General features: G+C 36.0%; 2 protein-coding genes across 2 annotated transcripts; both read right to left on the bottom strand.

The window, feature by feature from the left end:
• Positions 1-340: 340 nt before the first annotated feature.
• Positions 341-4,443, bottom strand: LOC139734715 (echinoidin-like). Its single transcript, XM_071645508.1, has 3 exons — positions 3,939-4,443; positions 2,803-2,980; positions 341-1,023 (listed from the first exon to the last, which is right to left on the bottom strand). Exons 1-3 carry the CDS (start codon positions 4,079-4,081, stop codon positions 766-768), a joined length of 579 nt encoding a protein of 192 aa, XP_071501609.1. The 5' UTR covers positions 4,082-4,443; the 3' UTR covers positions 341-765.
• Positions 4,444-7,696: 3,253 nt separating this feature from the next.
• Positions 7,697-14,175, bottom strand: LOC139734713 (echinoidin-like). Its single transcript, XM_071645507.1, has 3 exons — positions 13,898-14,175; positions 10,139-10,316; positions 7,697-8,972 (listed from the first exon to the last, which is right to left on the bottom strand). Exons 1-3 carry the CDS (start codon positions 14,038-14,040, stop codon positions 8,727-8,729), a joined length of 567 nt encoding a protein of 188 aa, XP_071501608.1. The 5' UTR covers positions 14,041-14,175; the 3' UTR covers positions 7,697-8,726.
• Positions 14,176-15,783: the final 1,608 nt, after the last annotated feature.

Genomic DNA, 15,783 nt, shown 5'->3' with positions numbered 1-15,783 from the left:
GAACTAGTTTGAAGCACTAAAGCTGTTTTTTTTTTGTTTCATCTGCAAATGGTAAATTGTGACCCTGTACCTCAAAACAAACAAAAAGTCGCCTGACATGAATTTTTAGTTAAGACCATATTCTGAAAGAGCAGACTTTAAGCTTTAAAATGATGTATAACTCAAATCAAATGGACTCTCCTAACCTATCTAAATATTGGAAAGAAAGCACAAACTCAGGAAAAGTGTGAACTGAGAAAAGAGGCTCTGAAGTACAGTGTCTATTCAAGTGCTTAATCTTTACCAAACCGCGCTGGCTGTGCGATGAATGGGACAAAAAACAGGAAGTAAACCACCAGAGTAACAGCAATGAAGAAATTATCAAATTAAACTGAAATTAAGCATGCCTTGCTGACACATTCTGTCCATAATTAATGCCAACTTTCAAAGCAGTAGCGCTATCCATTCAAAAGTTATTAGAGTTGAAAGTGAAGAGTGTGGACAAGGTTTTTCAGAAATGAAAAAGGGATTCTAAAGACACACCTAATCACACTATTCTACCAAAAATGTTCGAGATAAACTGCTAAAAAAAAAACATACTTTCCTGCCCGTTTTATGATACCAGATTTTAGCATAATGTAAAAGAAAACCCGCTCTTTCAGAAAATATGAAAAAATCAAGTTCGGGTAGGTTGACCCATTTCACTTATTTTCAGTCCTCACGCAAAATCAGTGTGTGCGACTTTATGTTCGTTTTGAGGTGCACGGTCACAATTATGCCTTTAACTTAAAGCCATTCTCCAAGCTTACAGATAAAACCTCCAACGCTCCAGTTATCACCCACGCCAGAAAGGTCACATTGCAAATCGTCCCACTTATAGTCAAAATGAGAGCAAAAATTAGCACAGTGCTGCACACCACCTTGGTTGTTCGGTTCGTTTGGGTACCAGAAGGTGTAATTGACCTCCGAACCGTCACTCCAGACAAAAGAACCCTCAGTTGTTTTATCATTCAGGCCAATCCAGGCCAGTTGATTGCCGGAGGCCTGGGGATTTAGAATTGGAAAAAAAAGAAAATAGATAAAGAAAAGAACAGAAATGAAATAAAAAGCATATCACATATTGTATTTTGTTGTTGTTGTTGTTGTGAGATTAGACAATTTTTTGCATATCATTTTTCTGGTTTTGTTTTTGTTTTAGAAATACAAGGAAACATCATTTGTGACCCTGCACCACAAAAAAGAAAAAAAGTCGCCTGACATGCATTTTCAGTTAAGACCATATTCTGAAAGAGCAGACTTTAAGCTTTAAAATGATGTATAACTCAAATCAAATGGACTCTCCTAACTTATCTAAATATTGGAAAGAAAGCACAAATTCAGGAAAAGTGTGAACTGAGAAAAGAGGCTCTGAAGTACAGTGCTTATTCAAGCGCTTAATCTTTACCAAGCCGTGCTGGCTGTGCGATGAATGGGACAAAAAACAGAAAGTAAACCACCCAAGCAACAGCAGTGAAGGGATTATCAGATTACACTGAAATTAACCATACCTCATTAACACATTCTGTCCATAATTAATGCCAACTTTCAAAGCATTAGCACTATCCTTTCAAAAGTTATTAGAGTTGAAAGTGAAGAGTGTGTACAAGGTTTTTCAGAAATGAATAAAGACACACCTAATCACACTATTCTACCAAAAATGTTCGAGATAAACTCCACAAAAAAAAAAAACACATTTTCCCGCCAGTTTTATGACCCCAAATTTTAGTGTTATGTAAAGGAAGAGTTGCTCTTTCAAAAAGTATGAAAAAGTCAAAATCGGCTAGGTTGACTCATTTCACTGATTTTCAGTCCTCACGCAAAATCAGTGTGTGCGACTTTTTGTTCATTTTGTGATACACGGTCACATTTAACGTAAGAAATATATATATATTCATATATATATATATATATATATATACATATATATACGCGAACACGTGTCTTGTTATATTCCCTTTCTATATATTTGTATATCTTTTTTCCGACATGAGTAAATGTTCAAAACATTCAACCAGAAACAGAAACACACAACAAATGCCAGTCTTAAATTCGAGACTTAAAGAAAACTAAATAATATTTCGTGATGACATAGTATAAGTGGCATTGTTCACAAAATTGGTATTTCTTATGTCGGTGTGTAGCCATACATTGTTTTATTTCAATTTCCTTCGATGCTATAAATTCCTCTTGTTAAATGTTCAATGGTCGTATGTTCTTCTTTTTTTTGCAAGTTGATTATACCCTTTAGAATGCTTCCCTTATTGTAAGTGTGTGTGTGTGTGTGTGTGTGTGTGTGTTTAACCAGTTTCCATACTAAATTCTGAAATGTCCATAGACTCCACAGATCACTATAGGTAACTCCTGTACGGAACGGGTTAATTTGAGGGTGTTTTTTTTTTATTCTGCATTTGTTTGTTTCTTTTTTTTTCTTGGTTGAGGTCAAAATATATCAAATGGAAATTGTGGTAAATGGTTATCCTTATATAAACATGGATAATCAAAAGAAAGCATATATAAATGAATCTGGCTAAAATCTGAAAGGAATCAAACTGTCATCAAAATGACATGATTATTTTTTATTCTATTTCTCATTTTATGCGCAACTGTTTACAACTTACTTAGAAGCTCATTGTAGTTGACATCTCATTACTGTTTTCAAAACTGAATCTTTCTTTATTTTGCATAATTCTGTTGATTTGGCACCCCCTTATTCAATTTTCATCATATTTTCCCACCAAAGTAACTTATAATAAATGAGATAATTCTTGTTGCAGTTTTACTTACCCGTTTGTTTCGTATGGAGTCGAAAAGAGTGATGAGGAAATCCATCTCCTCCTGGGAGTGAATGGACACGAGGTGACCTAGCTGACCGGTGGTGGCGCCCTCGTCCCAGCATGGCTTCGTAAATGACTGGCATTGCCGTTCGGCCTCCTCCCACGTCACTCTTACTGCTGAAAAATACCTATAAATAACGGAGTAAAGCACCTTTTTTCATATCAACAGGTGTACAGTTCAAGTAACAACATCACTACCCGAAATGATTAACCCTTTCTGTGCAAGTGAGTCAAATGTGAACAAATTTCGCACGCATACCTAACATTGCCTATTATGGACAAGACATATAATATTATTATGGCACGCAGCGGGTTCATAAAACTTTCATTGCGTTTCATAGAGTGGAGAAATGCTCGCTAAATAACTTCAGTAAGTCTGGACTATCTAACTGAAATGAAAAAAAAAAATCGATAAAAAATGGTTTTGAAAAAAAAAAGAGCCATATTCAAGCATGAAACTGCAATGAAGAAAAGACTTCCGACGGCGTTGCAATTATTAATCTAATTATCATATTATTATTCTGACAAAGACATACGGCTCGAAAGAAAGAAAACTAAATTATGTAAGGGCTGCATAATTTCTCATTTAGTAACCAATATTATTTGAAAATCAAATATTCGAGCATGGCCACAAGTGGGGAAGGAGGGGGGGGGGGGGGGGGGAGAGGGGCATTTCCCCTACAAGATTGAACTATCTAACTCGATGATCTGGTGCACAGTTTGTTGAAATATGGGAAGTTTTGATTGACAAAATACACATATATAAAAATTCTGGGAAAATGTGAGTGGCTAAACCATGGTATCTGTTAACTTTTTTCACCGTGTAAAATCAATGGAGGTGGGCATAAGCGCTCACTTTCTGTAAAGTTACGTTTTCAAAAGAAACGGTACTGAGTAGAGTAAATATAAAACAAAAGACAACTTATTTATTCAGAGTTGTAACATTTTTGATAGGATGTGTTGATTAACCATTAAAGTAGAAAAAATCTAATTTTAATGTAATATACGGCAACAAAAATAACATAGGTAATGTCAAGTAAATAATCAAAAATTGGGTTGACTAAAATTTCCCACAATTATTGGTACCTGTAGCACATGCCGTGGAAAGCAGTCCAGAGCGGAGGGCAGCCGCACGCCCCTGCACTTGAGCCCGGGAGCTTCGTCATAAACAAACCGACAGTGACGACGAAGCAAAGAAGAAACCCTTGTCGAGACATGACTGGAGGCATTATGCACTCAGAAATCGATGTGTCCCTCAAACATGTGTCTCTTAATCAACAAGAGTTATGCTCCTTGTTCTTCTTCTTCTCGAATGGCGAAATGTGCCTAGTTAGCAGGACTGTGGTTGTAGATGTATCTTATGAGAATCGCAGAGATGTTTGCTCAGATGGCTCACGCGCTACCGATCGACTTGGACCAGCCTCACCGTCCATTAATGTATTGTGCAATAGCAATAACTGGTTCAACCATAAACTTCCGAAATACTGTTAGTGCAGTGGTAGAACTGAATCCTGACTCTCACAGCCTATGCAACGTCATTGGTCAACTTCCTTTTAGCAATGTTTATATATGGTTGGGTTGCTCCCAATTCATGATTAATGATGGATTTGTTGCCTGCTGTAGGAATGCTGTCAATTATGAATTTTGATTGGCTAACTGCTTACCTGATTGGTTTTTTTTTTCGATATGAATATTGATGAACATCAAGATCTTTGTTGTTTAGAGTTGTACAAGAAAGAAGTTTAATAAAGAGAAATATGAAGGCATAGAAGTAGAAGAAGAAAGACAACTAAATCATATATAATTTATGACGACAGATAGATAAAAAAGATTAAAATATTGTGACCTATTCAGAGTAAAATAATGTCGTTCTTATGTAAGTCTTTTCTACCCTCATTATCACCATTTTTTTATTCTTTGCCGCCTGGTCTGTTTCTACCTAGGTGCCAATGCCTTCCAGTAAGTGTTGTATTATTTGTTTTCCACTTGAGTATCGCCCATCTTCTCACACAAACTTTTATATACCACTTATTTACACCGCCAAAGTTGGCTGAGTGTTGCGTGTTTTAAAAAAGCGGATCATTCAGCTTAGATACCCATCCACGTTCTGCCATACCACTCTCAATTTGTAAAGGGTAATCAAGTCCACGAGACCTTCTTCCGCTGGCAAAGTGTCAACAACACATGCTTTTTATTTTTCATTTTCAGATTTGTGGTACCCTTTTTACGTTGTTACGTGCTGTAAAGTTTACAGCCTTTTCAGAGTACACTGCCTGATTTTTTCAAAAGAACATGTACCCTAATTTATACATGTTGTAAAGACCTTCACTTTTTACCCCTTTTCGGAGAATCATTTCTAAGGTCACTTCCCCATATGGTTGATACCTGCTATAGCGATGTAGCGTTAGTTTGTTTGTTACAATCACATATGATTTCATCTTTAAAAAAAAAAAAAAAAGATCAGTGAGGTTATGATGTTAACCTCGACATTTGAGCTGTTTTCAATTCAAGGAAGGATGTTGATATGTATCTGGTTTCCTTTTTTCTTCGTTCCAGCCAAAACACCCTAGTAAACAAGAGGGAAGAAAGGACCTGAGATGTTTCAACACTTTCAAAACAGGAAATTCGACCGTAGCATGTATCACATTAAACTCTGTTTCCTCACACATGCTGGTGTCAAAAAAAAAAAAAAAAAATCCCACGTTTGATCTCTAATAGTTCAAAAACTATATCAGATGGCACTGTGATTGATATGAGCAATGGCTAAGTAGTTCACAATTTTGCTGAAGGTGATTTACAAATGAAAGCATAAATCAGTTTCATTAAATTCAAGATAATTTCTAAGTTACCGTTAGATTTTGCTCTATTTTCAACCCTCCATACAAAACTTTTACTTTGCACAGGTGTCAGTTGGGGTATAATAGCAATTATGGAAGTGTGTGGTTAACACCCTGACAACGGTCCTGAACAATGGCCAGGATTGGAATGCTCTATTACATATTCATTAGAAATTCCACTCTCACAGCTAGTCTTCATTCATTCTGAAATGCAGTGAATGCAAGCACATAAAACATTTTGTCACCTTTTTCATGTGCACGCATTTTACCCTTTACCATGAAGTCAGACTTATAGCAGTGCCCAGGGCAATCCATCATAAATTATCAATAAAGCATGCATATCCCTTGGAGCAAGAGACCAGAAGCCTAGCCAGCAAAGTTCCGAAGAGGTGTTTTTTGTGGTATTCATGTTTATTGTTCAGGATAATTGTACGCACACACTCACATACACATCATTGGTTCCTGTGTAAAGGTTGGTTTTGAACAGAAGATTCAAGTTTGACCGAAATCTGGAAATTAACTTTAACTTCAGAGTCTATCATAGATTTGATAAACCAGATTCATGCTTTCATATCCAGATCACCTCTAACTTAATTGCTAACTGTTCAGCTATTACTCACATCTATGAGAGCGTTATCTGATATACAGTTTTTGAACTATTCATATATATATATATATATATATATATATATATATATATATATATATATCTATATATCTATATATATATAGATGATTAACTTTTATTTGATTATGATTCCAGTCGATTATATGATTTTTACTGTCAGTAAAAATCATATAATCGACCAAAATTTCTAAGAGAGTTAATAATCTGTAATATTATTTCAGATTATTAACTTTCTTAGAAATAGAAAGTCCTGAGTGAACGCCATGTTCAAACCTTTGATTTAACACAGGCTTGGCACGTTCAAGTAGTGTTCTTTTGTTAGCTGTAAGCGTTAAATCTCATATTTTGATATGTTGAACAAATCATTTTGGCTCACAACTAGTGGACAAAACTGTCATGTACGTTCATGCTCATTATATTGTATAATATTGTGTTATACATGTATTGTAAGAGTGTTTCAAAATATGACTTTATTATCATAAAAGCATGAACTTAATATCTAACCAATATCAAAGCCTGGTGTATTCTTTTCACAAACTCACAGGCAATTTCATAATCATTGGCAGGTAAAAATGCCTCATCCATTTTGTGACATATCCATTAAAAATGCATTTTCCCCAGTTGAACTTGTTAAGCAAGCAGTATTGGAACGGAATTACATTGCTGCGTTTCTGAAACATATCTTACATTGTATGTCATCATCCTTGTTTTGTGCATGGCTGCTAAACTTGAGTAAGGGTTTATAGTGAGACATTGCGAAGAAGCGGTGAAACCGAGGCCGAAGCGACGGGGGGGGGGGGGGGGGGGGGGGTGAAAGAGGGTGCATACTTAATAAGTCATGGTTTTATACAAAGAAGCACATACATAAAAGCAGCACTAATGTACTAAAACGAATTTAAAAAAAAAATCAGTTGCTTTCTTTTTTTTGTGTAATACAGGTGTGGATTGGTGAATTCCGTTAGTCCCACGTTAAATGCGTGAGAGTTTTCATCCCCTTTCGTGTAGTTTGCTTTAAGTTTTTCAGAGTATTGGTTGCTCTGCTCTAGGATCACAATAAATTCCTCAATATTCTATTCATGGAACTGTCGGTTTATGTACTACATGACGTGGAATAATGAAAATCGTCTGAACTTATTCCCCCTTAAAGTTCCACAGTCTTTGTTCTATGCTACACGCCGTTTTCCTGTACAGTTTGGATTGGATATGTATATGGTTCGGATAAAGCACAACACACACACACACACACACACACACACACACACACACACACACAAATACAAAACAAAAAACAAAACAAAAGAGAATATGAATTGAACGTCATTACAACTTATCAAACAATCTTGCGCACAATTACGCTTTATTTTTTTCGCCCACTGTAGCACTTGAAGGTAAAATTTATTCTGGATCAAGAATTTGTCTGTTTTGTACTTTTGCTTTTAAATACAGGAATTATTGAAATATTGAAAGGGACAGCAAAGTTCTGCTCCCAGGTTTGTTGTGATTGAGAAATAATGTGTGATTAAACATTAGTGATTTCCATTGTCAAATCAATATATTCATTGTATATTCGTTATATGCGATAGAGGGCATAACATCTTTTAGTCTTAGTACCAAAAGTCACATTTTGGGCCTAACTGTTACTTGCTTTACCGTCCTTCCAATGTTCTGTGATGGCTTTCCCCTATTTCAAGGGTGCCGCATCATTTGGATGATGCAACGCTTTCATCCCCAAGGATTGAGATATTCAAGACAGCCACCAAATCCTAAGCCATCCTAACCTGTCTCTCCTCAACCTGGCCTTCCTTTAACCTGTCTAAATAATGGGGGGAAAGTACATACTTCGGAAAAGTGTGTACTGAGAAAAGAGACTTTACAGTTTAGGGTCTAGTCAAGTGCTTTATCTCACCAAGCTGTGCTCTGCGTAATGGATGGGACAAAAACAGGATGTAAAACTCTGTGGTAACAACAATTATTATCAGATTAAGCTGAAATTTACCACACTCATTTAGCACTTCTTGGGACATCTTGGGTTTATTTGGCTGCCATCTTGATGACTATCTCAAAATCTTAATGATACAAGAGTTGCACTGACTGGATTCGGATCCCGCACCCTCGAAATAGAGCAAATCCATCGTTTTTCCCAATAAGTTAAGATTACGTACAGAAACATTTATATTAAAAGTCCAATTCTTGGTGGCTGTGTTGATTATCTCAAAAGCCCCAAGGCTGTAAGAGTTGCATCGTCGAGATTCAGATTTAGCACCCTCGAAATAGGGGAAAACGATCGGACGGACGGTAAACCTAGGTTCAGGTTCTGGCACAAAAACTATTCGCAGCACGGAGCACGGGTACCAAAGGAGACATTCTGGCTGCCCCACCTATAACAATGCATCCCTGGTCATACAGCTCCTACCATCGACCTAGCTTGCAGACAAAACCTTCAACAGTCCATTCACCTCCAGGTTCGCAGCTCGAATCGTTCCACATGTAGTCAAATTCCAAACCAAATTCCACGCAATGTTGTGCATTACCGTGGTTGTTTGGTTGACCCGCGGTCCAGAACGTGTAATCCACCGCCGAACCGTCACTCCAAGCGAAAGAGCCCTCAGTCGTTTTATCATTCAGTCCAATCCAGACCAGGTGCTTGCTGGATACCTGTTGATTTGAAATTGAAAGAACACTAGAAACCAAAATAAAAGAACATAACATAACAGAACAGAACAGAACAGAAGTGATATATATAGCATATATATCACTGATATCACTGATATATATTTTTGCTGAAATTTGGTAAACTACATTGTGTTACCACAATGTACTTTATCATTCAAAAATAGATGTAAAGAAACGGAATTGAAAGTGGAAAAGGGAAATACACACAGAACTGTCACATTCTTTTACCCCCTCCCCACTTGTTGCAGTCATGTACAGCCATAATAAAAAAAGAAACACACACATATCTGTACATTCATTCAAGTTTACACACACGAAGATTCAAACGACTTTTAGTCCAGCGAATTCAAGGAAAGCCACAATTCTTGTCAAATACCATTTCCCATTATGTTTGAAACGTTATTCACCAAATTTGCAGGGAGTATGAAAGGTACACAGCATCTTTTCTGAGCCTGCATGTGTGAGAGAGTTTAAGAAAGTGATCGCTGGAGGGAGACGTCACAACTCTCCATAGTCGTCTTCAGCTTCTGAATTAGTTTTAACGTTTCCTCTGTCTGTCTCCCCTTCTTTTTGTACTGGTAAGCTTTTTAACTTTTTTTTTCTTTTCTTCTTTTTTTCAGAGGGACCCTCATATTGCTTAAATTGGCTTTTTAGTGGACCAACGTTTTTTTTTTTTTCCATGTGTGTTTATTTCTAGCGTTACTTATTCATAGACATGGACATACTGTTATTTTGCTTTGATGTGTGTTCAATCAAATACATGTTTAATTTCAATCATTACGTGGTGTATTCTGTTGAAAAAAAAAATGATTGAATTTCCGTCTCTGGAGTGAAGGTATATCAAGCAGAAATATAATAATGTCAGCCAGTATGAACATATAGATAATTCAAACAAGTAATTCCGGAACAAATGAATGGACTTGTAAGAAACCAGATTTACATGATATTATGGAAACAAAACTCATGGCGAGTTGTTCACAACTCACAATACAGTGTAATCTCATTTCTGTATCAAAAATCAAACCTTTTTTTTCTTTGTGTAACTTTGTTAATTTTGTCACACTTTTCTTCACATTACATCACTGTTTCCCATGAAAGTAAATAAAAGCAAAATGATATGTAAAGTTTCTCGTTGCAGTTATACGTACCCGTTTGTTTCGTATGGAGTCGAAAAGAGTGATGAGGAAATCCATCTCTTCCTGGGAGTGAATGGACACGAGGTGACCTAGCTGACCGGTGGTGGAGTCCTCATCCCAGCATGGCTTCGTAAATGACTGGCATTGTCTTTCGGCCTCCTGCCAGGTCACGCTTTCTGCTGAGAAGTACCTACAACACCATTAAAGGGACTGTACAGTACTGGTTGAGGTGGGGATTCAGGTTTATAACATTTCTAAGTGAGATAATGAGAAACCTCTTATGAAATATGAAAGAGCATGTAGATTTAAAATGGATTCAATGTTTATTTGATGAAAATTGGTTTTCAAATGGCTGAGATATCCAAAAAAGTGATAATAATAAAAGGCGACAGGCCACGCCTTTTATTAGGATCGCTTTGTTTCACCTTGTTTTTTAATATCTCAGCCATTTCAAAACTGATTATCATCAAATAAACTTTTGATACCCTTTAGAATTGCATGCTCTTTGACATCTCATAGTGTGGTTTCTGAATATCTCGCAAAGCTAAATCCTCACCTCAACCAGAACTGTACGCACCCTTTAAAGTGTTTCATTAGAACTCAGAATATTAGCAGCATGGAGCTAGCCCATGTTAGCAGGCAAGATAGCCGGAACACTTTTAGGTTTTGTTTTGTTCTGTTTTGTTTTGTTTTGTTTTGTTTTGGGGTTTTTGTTGTTGTTGTTGTTGTTGTTTTTTTTTTTTTGCTTGTTTGTTTGTTTGTTTGTTTGTTGTTGTTGTTGTTTTTTTTTGGGGGGGGGGGCAAAATCCCCGCGGAGGCACATTTATGTGACAGTGTGAGATCCTCGGCGAGGGATCGAAGCGACCAAACGGGGTAGGCAATGGGTGGGAACATTTTGATCTGGCCTGCCTACAGATTGCACTGATGTCTCTAGCTCCAATCCTGCAAAGTTGCCTTGAGATTATTTCATGTACATGCGAAAGCAATGTACAACGTTTCGATGCAAATTTCACAAACCAGACCTACAATGTACAGCAGTGTGTGCATGTCAGCAAAACTGTGATGATGCAAACCTTGCATAAATGTAGATTGATTCAGCTCGATTGAGAAATATACTTTTCGACTGAGATTATGTTCCTTCGACAGCAAAAATATAAAGGTGTTAATGACTGATGTTTTTAAAGTCATCCTTTGTTTTTGCTCCGAGATTCCAGGATTTTTCTGACATTGTTTTTGTTTTTGTTTTTTGTTTTTGTTTTTGCTTGAGCTTACAGAGTAGGTGAAGAGATAGATAAAAAAAGACAAATGTTCCCACTTGAATATATATTCTCCTGCAGATTGTAATAATAATATACCAACTTATCAGATGAAAACAACAAAGTACAGGGAAAAAATACAGTGACCGTCCACTAACCTATAGAGCAATGTATAGTGATATGTTTGCCCGATAACCTATCCTTTTTTCATGACTCCATAATACGCTTAGATTGCAAGACTTTGTTTTGGTAGAAATATGCATAGAAAATGGTATGCAAAGGAGATAATAGAGGTGTGCTGTTTCGTATTTTATAGTTGCAGTTAATTTTTGAATCTCTTTATCGCACCAGGAATCATGAACAGGTCTTGTCGTAACAACTGTTATGAAACATTTTTATATATTGCGGCAGTGCGTTGTAGAATCTCGAAACCTGCCTTGTCTACGGCCTCTTAACTTCCAATTCGCAATTATTTCCATAAGTGTTATTCAGCTCTTCTTTATTGAGCACTGTTGATTGATTCCAGTGCTTCTTGATTATTCAGTTCTTCTTTATTGATCACTGTTGATTGATTCCAGTGCTTGATTTACCTTGGACGCGGATGACATTGTAATGTGCATCTTGTTTGTCCTATAACTTAGCTCTTTTTTTCAGGACGCCAAGGTACATGTTGATGGCAGGACTTCGTTTTTAGGGAAAATGTTCATAGAAACGGCCAATTATTTGCATAATTCATTATGCAAATGAGATCATTAAGGTATTCTTATAGTGGTTTTTTTTTCTTGTTCTCTTTATCACACAGGAATCATCAAGTAAGGTCTTGATATGACAATTATAATGATTAAGATTCATATATCGCGGCAATGTGTTGTAGAATTTCGAAACCTGTCGCTTCTATAGCCTCTTGCTTACCAATTTGCACAAAAAATTGCAAATAGTGTTAAAAATTTTTTTTTCTTAATTGGTTATTCCAGTACTTGATTTTTCTCGGAGTCTGATGACACCATGTACACTTTGCTTGACGGATAACTCATCTATTTTTCACTACGCTAAGGTACATACTGATAGCAAAACTTTGTTTCACAGCTTTGGGGAAAAATATGTTGAGAAAATGATCAAATATTTGCATGATTTTTACATATTTTATGAAAATTTAATCATCGAAACACCTTTGAAAAAAGTAATGGATTTTGGCCATATTGTTTATGCAAATGAGATTGCCTTAGACTCAAAATTCCGCTTGGGAACGGGAATTTCTTTGATTCAATGTACATGAATTATACAAAATAGACCGGATCCCAACTTTAACTAAAAATGCTTCTAACACTAATATTTTCCCCAAATCTTACTGGACTAATAGCGTTGTCTGCAAGGTCAGTTATTCAGTTGTTGATACTGCGTGCTCATTGGCACATTTTATAGGCCAATATATGATTATGTATGTCGGTTAGGCAGGCAATCTTTGAATTAAAAAGACAATAATTTGCGTGTGCTGGTATATATGTGTCACCCCGACTTTACTGCTTTATTTTTGTTAAAAATAGTGCAGCCTTGCCGCCGGCGAATACGGTATAATCATACATATCCGGACCAAAAATTGCTCAAAAACATTAATCCACGTACAGTTTCTATGCAAATTGAGCTTTCAGACAATTATCATACAAACATGATCATTTTTTGTCTTTATTGAATAAAATAAATCACTAACACATGTTCGTGCAAGGAACAATGATAAAAAAATGAAGTACGGGAAATACGTAACAAATTAAAATTTTCTAAAAAGCTGGAGAAATTATTTCTGATGACATTTTTTTCATTTACATTTGCTAAGAACACTAGAAAAAAATATGTACACCAAAAATATGAATTTTCTTAGGTTGTAAATCTGCGGGGGGGGGGGGGGGGAGGGCGATTTGGGTCAAATCACTGTGCATTATTGTTTGCTATTAAAGTCTGCATATATCTGCGTCTGGATATTTTTCTTTTCTGTCCCCTCTCCCTCACACCCCGAAACAGATTAGGAAAAGCAACAAAAAAGAAAAAGAAAATTCAACAACAAACAAACAAACAAACAAACAGACAAACAAAAATAAACAAAGAAACAGTACGACACTTAAATACGTAGAAATGAAATGAACAAAACCCCCAAACTGGATATTTCCCTTTTCTGTCCCATCTCCCTCACACCCCGAAACAGATTAGGAAAAGCAACAAAAAAGAAAAAGAAAATTCAAGAACAACAACAACAAACAAACAAACAAACAGACAAACAAAAACAAACAAATAAACAGTACGACACTTACATACACAGAAATGAAATGAACAAAACACAAAATGATAAGTACTTACTGCAGAGTTGTAGAAATGTTTCAAGTAGAAAGACAAGTGTTGCTCAACCCTTGAACACAGAGAAATTACCTTTCTTTTTAATCTCATAAAATACCCACAACGATAACAATAAAACTGGCAATTAAAGAATAGATTTTTTAAAACTATTGCCCGCTATAACAGTTACCTGTAGCACATGCCTTGGAAAGCAGTCCACAGCGGAGGGCAGCTGCACGCCCCTGCACTAGAGCCCGGGAGATTCGGCATAATCAAACCGACAGTGACGATAAAGCAAAGCAGAGACACTTGTTGAGACATGACTGCAGGCATTCGAACTTGGAAGTCGGGGCTATTCGCAATCACTAATTTCCTATCTATAACTATATGCTTCTTCTCCTTCTCCTACGGCACAATGTGCCGAGTTTGCAAGACTGTAGGTAACAGAAGTACGAGGTGCGAACCGCGATGCTGGTTTAACAAAGAGTTGAAAAAACGTTTACCAATTCCCAAATCAGTACAACCCAAAAGGCTGCAGTCAACCAATGAAAATTCAGTGTATTGAAACTTGATCCTGATCCTCACGGCCTTATACACATGATTAGATAAATTTCTTTCGATTTGTTCCCGTTATGAAAAATGATCTGCTGGTTATCTGTCGGGATTCTTTTGACATGGATTTTGATTGGTTAACACTTGTTTTTCGGGTTGTGATATGGGCATTCGTGAAAGTTTTAATGAGAGTTGTTCAAACTCGAAGAAAACCAAAAAGAAGACCACGAGGAAAACAATAAAATGTACAGTTGCAATCTAACCAAATTAGCTTGCTGATAAATTTCATATATTATTAGTTGGATTTAAAAAATAAACAAAACATGACATTCAGATTTTGATGGATAAATTATACCAAAAGAGCTGAAGAAGACTATTTTGTGATAAAGTCACATGACTTCAGCAGAAAAGAATCAAATTTCAGTGTAAAGCTTATCGTTTTAACCTCAAAATGCGACTTTCAAAGCAAGGAAGGATGTTCGTACTTATCTCGTTGCGTTGTTTTCGTTTCGGGTAAACAGGAAAACGGCGTGACTTGGGGATTCTAAAGTACCTTGTCCTTTGAAAGGACAATTACTTGACCAAGAGATTAAAAACAAACAACAACACATTTCAAACGGGTGAAATTCTACTCCATCAGATATATTTGCAATATTCTACAGTATTCTTTCTCCATCGTCTTTTTTGGTCGGAAATTCCTTTAAACCTTTCAATGTAACAAAAATATCATTTTCTCTTTTTTTTTCAATTTTATTGCCTTCTTCTCTTCTTCTCCGTCTTCATTTTTCCTCTCCCACAGTGTTACGTATCAGTATTCCACTCTATACCTGAGGAGTTTTCATTAAGATAGTGGTTGCCATATATTTAACTGACACCATTAGAGGATAATTGTGTGATTCTGAGCACTATTGTGATATCATTTGAAGCTTTGTTTTGCCTTGATAATATTCAAAGCTTGATGAAAAAAAAAAGAAGAAGCCAAACAATGTATACACCAATGAAAAGTCGAAATTACTTCGGGGACCTCCCCAAAATAAAAATGATAATAATAATAATAATAATAATAATAATAATAATAATAACAACAACAACAATAATAATAATAATAATAATGATAATAATAATAATAATAATAATAATAATAATAATGATTTTGTGTAATTAGAAATTCCTTCTGGAAGGACGATAACAGACTCTTCTTTTTGAATGAATTTTTCTGCAGCACAACTATTTTTCAAAAAACAACAACAACAACAACAACAACAACAAACAAGTGAGAAATGAGAGAATCCCCTACCTCATTTCTGTCATCACGTTCTCTAACAATTTATCTGATCAGTAATCCCCTAGAAGTCCATGCAGTGTTTTTATAACATATTTTCACGACAATTACAATCAGCTGATAGATGTGACCCCTGGAAATCCTTTCCATACTTTAAAGATGTTATTCTTAACTATGATAATGGTCTTAGCTAACCGGGTTACCCTTTTTGGCTTAAGTAGACGGCCCTACGGTTATAATCC

The sequence above is a fragment of the Diadema antillarum genome, unplaced genomic scaffold (assembly GCF_040938485.1).
Source record: "Diadema antillarum isolate AM-2024a unplaced genomic scaffold, OU_Dant_1.0 seq00000546_RagTag, whole genome shotgun sequence".
NCBI classification, from domain to species: Eukaryota; Metazoa; Echinodermata; class Echinoidea; order Diadematoida; family Diadematidae; genus Diadema; species Diadema antillarum.
The sequence above is the reverse complement of the archived record's forward strand: the minus strand, read 5'-3'. Positions and strand labels throughout refer to the sequence as shown.